Source organism: Strongylocentrotus purpuratus, unplaced genomic scaffold (assembly GCF_000002235.5).
Source record: "Strongylocentrotus purpuratus isolate Spur 01 unplaced genomic scaffold, Spur_5.0 spur5_contig_859, whole genome shotgun sequence".
In the NCBI taxonomy this organism is placed as follows: domain Eukaryota; kingdom Metazoa; phylum Echinodermata; class Echinoidea; order Camarodonta; family Strongylocentrotidae; genus Strongylocentrotus; species Strongylocentrotus purpuratus.
Genome location: NW_022145567.1, coordinates 479,676 through 486,047, shown reverse-complemented (window position 1 = coordinate 486,047; position 6,372 = coordinate 479,676). Strand labels below are relative to the sequence as shown.

General features: G+C 38.9%; 1 protein-coding gene across 1 annotated transcript; it reads left to right on the top strand.

The window, feature by feature from the left end:
* The first annotated feature begins 483 nt into the window (after positions 1 to 483).
* Positions 484 to 6,154, top strand: LOC580702 (ankyrin-1-like). The gene is made up of 4 exons (XM_030998400.1): positions 484 to 546; positions 2,848 to 2,945; positions 3,870 to 6,078; positions 6,125 to 6,154. The coding sequence occupies exons 1-4, from the start codon at positions 484 to 486 to the stop codon at positions 6,152 to 6,154; spliced, it is 2,400 nt and encodes a 799-aa protein (XP_030854260.1).
* The last annotated feature ends 218 nt before the right edge of the window (positions 6,155 to 6,372 follow it).

The window sequence follows — 6,372 nt, the reverse complement described above, 5'->3', positions numbered from 1 at the left end:
ACCAAACCATTATCCTACTTGTTGGATAAAGAGAAGAAGACAAACAATATTATTGTAAGACTTAAATTAATACTTTCCGAAAATAATAGATTCAAGTCTTGATTTTGCATCTACCTCGAAAAAGATACAACAAAGTGTATTTCCAAAAAAGTCAGATAATCGTCACTGATAGATTTGTTTCAAATGAAACTCTATCAATATTATAAATATGGGATTGGCACGGAGGAAAAAGGAGCTTATTACAAGACGATGTTGTTAGGCATAGGATTGTTTCGTCTGAGGTCAAGCTTAAAAAATTGTTTCAGGCCCCATTATGTATAGTTTGTGCAGTGTATTTAAATGTACACTACTCTCCTGATTCTACCATCTTTGCCCTAAAATAAACTGAATTGACCGTGGCTCCCAGATAAGCAGAACTTGATGCATTGCGATTCCTTTCTGATGTATATCTTTATATTTCACTTGCTACAGGGTGATTCCAGTATGGGGGTGAACACAGATGGTAAGGAGACGGGTCCAGGATCAACAGTAACAGATGGAGTCGAGGTAAGCAAAATGTATTTTTATGCTTAGGCATTTTAGAAGGTTTACTCATTAAAGTCTAATAGAAACAATATAATATCTACTTATCTTCCATATTTCATGAATGATTATGAGGTTTAAAGACTTGACGTTCTCACTTCTGATGTTCAAACACATTTGCGAACAATATATCCCATTCAAATTCGCCAACAGAATGATTGAAATTAATATCAATCAGCAAAATTGAAAATTTCCTGAACAAGAATGGAACATCTGATATTAATATTCAGTGTGTAGTCCCAGTAGATCAACAACCCACTTGTTTCTCTACAGACCGACTGCCCACGAGATCGTAAAAATATAGAAATGCATAGGAAAATATAGAAAAGTAAAAAAGTCAACGAGACCGACAGCCCATGAAACCGACCAAAAAAAAAGAAAATATAAAAGAAGGTACAAGAATCCAGCGGGCTTTCGTCCTCGTAGGCCATCAGTCTATTGAACCTTCCAGACAATTGTCAGAAGACCTGCGAGACCGACATGGCTGGTCTCTTGTGTTCTGTTCTAGTACCTGTGATAATTTCAAATTAAATGGTCAATGAGCCATCAAATAGAATATTTGATTCAGTTAATGTCGACAGTCAGTAAGGATTTTTTTAAAATCTTTTTTTATTCGTACCAAAATGACTTGTAAAATATTGTTGTCGCCGTTTCAAATCGTGTTATTATATGATTTCCTATTTATGTAAATTATCCAGTGTTTTCCTGCTGAAGCAACCTAGTAAAAGCACAAAATTCCAGTTCCAAAGTTAGGTAAAGTGTCATCCATTCATTGATACAAGTTACGTTTGCTACTGTTGTTTTGTTATATGGGTTCGGAAAAAGTCCCTCCATTTGATAAGCCTCTTTGGAGATAGCACTTGTACAAATGACATCCAGATAACTACAGATCCGCCAAACTTTAATCGCAAATCCTAAACAACTTTGTAGAAATTTTCTCATCACTTTATCATGACGGTATCTGTAATTGTTGATCTCTTTAACTGCGTTAGTCTTCTGACCATTTCTTATCTTATTTTGCCAATAAAAATGAAGTTGAATTGAATCGAAAGGAATTGCAATTAATACCGGTGGGTGTTACATCAGCGTTTGTGAACTGTTGCTAACGAAGGGTGAATTTGAAATGCTTTCCGAAAACAATGTTAGTGTTTTGGCAATCGTAATCATTCCCGGGTATGTTATCAAAGCTGCGAATCAACTAAAAAAAAACGTTATAATCAACCAAATGTGAATTATGGAGTTGCGTTTATTTTTTTAGAGTTGCGTTTACAGGCAACATTTTGTGTTTGAGGCCCCTGGGTGATTTACTGATCACAAAATGCTATTCCCAACGACTCCGAGGGAAAAGTTTATATGGTATTTATTATGCGACCAATTATAAAGACATTTCTAATCCGTCGAATTTGAACACAGAAATTATTTCAGAGGTTATTTCATTTATTGATAAAGGTCATTACCTCTACTGTATGTCGCCGGGGCAACCACTATCGTAGTGCTAAATAAATTTGTTCATGACTCCCATTGGAGTATTCATACCTTGGTTGAGGGGGGGGGGGATTTGATACGATGTTAATTTATATATTTCATCAAGATAATCAGTTTTTCAGGCCAGAATCGATTACTTATATTGTTTTGTACAATGACTATATTTCGCTATTTATCTTTTTAGGAGATGTATTCTTTGTAATCTAAACATAATTTATACATTGATCTCTATTCTGTATGTTTATCGATGATCCAGATTTTTATCTCAACTCATGATACAAAAACGGTATTTCTTTGTTGGACTTCATTTATTAGAAATAAGTGCCACAAAGTTTACCTCTCAAGTATAAAGTTTCAATAGCGAGGTCGCATCTTGACTGAGCAAAACGACTCTGATAAAATACCTTAAATTTTTACACACACAAAAAAAAAAATCAGTTATCATTTCTTCCTTGGGTTGAAATTCGTCAAAGGCTCTAGTTTTGCCGTTTCCTTACAGTATAGACAATCATTATTTAATATATGTCGCTTAATGCAACCCATGAACCCATTTACTCATTTTAGTCATTTTGTTTATGTAAAGAAAAAAGTTCAGTTTATACACGGTTTAAGAGGGAAACAACATAAATTAAGCACAATTGTTCTAGGTTATTTCACCTTATATACAAATTCTCTGCTATGGCATATTGGACAGAATGATCAATCATTGGGTATACAAACCTCTGTGAAATATGACATCATTAACTGTGATGTGTTTTATTTGTGTTTGTTCTTCTTCAGCACACTGAGAAAGTTTGCGAGTTGGAACAACATCGTGACAATGAGAAGAGTCTTCCTCAAGACGCTGATTGTGACGTAGGAATTCAGGAACACAAACCGTAAGTTTCTCTTTATTAATCGATCATCATAAAGTAAAACGTCACAACTAATGTAATTTCGGTAAGACCTTACATTTTATTTCCGTGGACTTCATACATAAAATCATTTTTATTTTGAATCATTATCTGTAATCATTCATCGTACTTGGATAATCATTGCAACTAGTCATGTAACGCATGTCCAACATGAAATTAATTTTTAGCATAATGATCGATTTACCGTTTCAGTACCACGCAATTTTGTAATTGAAAATTATCCTCTCAGTTGATTGCTCGTTACAGCAACCCTTTATATTAAAGGTTTGATTTCGTAACGCTCTCAAACCGTTGGCATTGTTGAGGTCAAAATCTTTGAATTTAATTGTTCCTTGTTCCTTACACCTTACACCTAATACTAATGATGAAACTTTTTCGCCCTTATCTGATCATTTTGAAAATAAATTTTATTTAAAAATCGTACATTGGTCCTTACGAATTAATATAGACAAAATGCATTAATTTGCTTTCAATTTCCTTTGACAAGAAAAAGCCGGGGACCTAAACCATGATCCAATCAGGCAGTTATATCCAATGATGTATCAATACGCGGCAAGGGACTTTAAATGTCACATTCAAGATTTCAAACAATTGGAACCCCCCCCCCTCCTCCCCCGAATATGGTGTCAGTCTCAAATGACATGATGTAATGTTATTGCCTACCAATATCAATTGATTATCATTTATTGCTTTTTGCTGAAAATGTCATGTTCATGATACAAACAAAATTAGGTTCCAATTGATCGTTTCCGTATCAGTCTCTTTATTTTAGAATGGAATTCGAACAAGTATAAGTCAAAATGACGCAAAGGATTTCACTAATTTTAATTGCCTGGTCCCATAACATCACATCGAGTACAACACCATAAAATATGCCTTTTGTTATAGGGCCAAGGGAACCGGTATACCACTGATCACATCACTGCAAAACATACCATCACAACATATTTCCGGTGCTTTGGATACTGAACACAATGAAGCACAGAGCATGCATACCCATGGAGGAGATGAAGTACTTTCTAATACTTCTACATTACTTCGACCTGATGCAGATATTGAGGACGAGAAGACAGAGCTGTCACACAGCGCTCTTGTAAATTTGAATACCGACACATCCGCTGATGACAAGTGCGTCCTAATGGAAGAACGCACATCTTCTCTGCAGCCAGGAGAAGTCATGGACATCTTAGAGACTGATCCGAATGACACTTGGGATGCAATGTATAACAGACTACTGGATGAAATGCCTCCGAGTGATGCCACTGCGTTCAAACTAGAGCTACCATTCAACCCCGACATAGACCTGATGGATGAGGAAGGATACACACCACTATACAATGCAGCTTTAGAAGGTGATCTCGAAGGTGTTGATGATCTCATTTCACGGGGAGCTGACCCAAATAAACCAAGTAAGGGTGGACTTCGTCCTCTTCATGCAGCGGCTCACGAAGGACATACAAACATCGTTGACTTCCTTATCCTGCAGGGAGCGGACGTGAATGTTGAGTGTGAGCTGGGTCAGACACCTCTTCATACAGCGGCTGCAAATGGTTATGTTGACATCTTAGAGAGCTTTACTGCAGAGGAAAGTCATGTGAACGTGGAAGATAACACTGGCTGGACACCTTTCAATGCTGCCGTTCAATACGGACATCTTGAAGCCGTCAAGTACCTCCTGACTAAAGGAGCGAATCAGAACAGATATGCTGGTATGACCCCACTATATGCGGCTGCAGGATTTGGCCGACTAGATTTCGTCGAATTCTTCATATCCAAAGGAGCTGATGTGAACGAAGAAGATGATGATGGGATGACTCCTCTCCATGGTGCAGCTGCTCGCGGCCAGTTGAAAGTCATGGAATATCTCATTCAGCAAGGATCTGATGTGAACAAAGGTGATGCTGAGGGTTGGACACCATTCAATGCTGCTGTTCAGTATGGCCATCTAGACGCTGTCAAACATTTCATGGCTGAAGGTGTGGGGCAGAACACATATGATGGAATGACCCCACTCTATGCCGCAGCAAAATTTGGTCATTTAGACGTCCTCGAATTCTTCGTTGATTTAGAAGGAGCTGATGTGAACGAAGAAGATGACAAAGGAATGATTCCTCTCCACGGTGCAGCTGCCCGAGGCCAATTGAAAGTCATGGAATATCTCATTCAGCAAGGATCTGATGTGAACAAGGCAGATGCCGATGGTTGGACACCATTTAATGCTGCTGTTCAGTATGGCCATCTAGACGCTGTCAAATATCTCATTACTAAAGGAGCAACGCAGAACAGATATGATGGAATAACGACGCTCTATGCTGCTGCACAATCTGGTCATCTACACATTGTCAAATTCTTCATTTCCAAAGTAGCTGATGTGAACGAAGAAACTGACAAAGGGATGTGTCCTCTTCATGCTGCAGCTAATAAAGGCCACCTGAAAGTCATGGAATATCTCATTCAGCAAGGATCTGATGTGAACAAGGCAGATGCCGATGGTTGGACACCATTTAATGCTGCCGTTCAGTATGGCCATCTAGACGCTGTCAAATATCTCATAACTGAAGGAGCAAAGCAGAACAGAGATGATGGAATGACCCCACTCTATGCTGCAGCACAATCTGGTCATTTAGACATCGTCAAATTCTTCATATCCAAAGGAGCTGATGTTAATGAAGAACATGACGAAGGGATGATTCCTCTCCATGGTGCAGGTGCCAGCGGTCACATAGATGTCGTTAAATATCTCATTCAGCAAGGGTCTGATGTGAACAAGGCAGATGCCGAGGGTTGGACTCCATTCAATGCTGCTGTTCAATATGGCCATCTTGAAGCTGTCAAATATCTCATGACTAAAGGAGCGAAGCAAAACAGCTATGATGGAATGACCCCTCTCTATGCCGCCGCACGATTTGGTCATTTGCACATCGTGAAGTACTTCATTTCCAAAGGAGCTGATGTGAATGAGGTAACTGACAAAGGGGTGACTCCTCTTCACGGTGCAGCTTCTAGAGGCCACTCGAAAGTCATGGAATATCTCATTCAGCAAGGGTCTGATGTGAACAAGGCAGATGCCGAGGGTTGGACTCCATTCAATGCTGCTGTTCAATATAGCCATCTTGAAGCTGTCAAATATCTCATGACTAAAGGAGCGAAGCAAAACAGCTATGATGGAATGACCCCTCTCTATGCCGCCGCACGATTTGGTCATTTGCACATCGTGAAGTACTTCATTTCCAAAGGAGCTGATGTGAATGAGGTAACTGACAAAGGGGTGACTCCTCTTCACGGTGCAGCTTCTGGAGGCCACTCGAAAGTCATGGAATATCTCATTCAGCAAGGATCTAATGTTAACAAAGGTTTCGTCAAGGGTTGGACTCCATTCAATGCTGCTGTA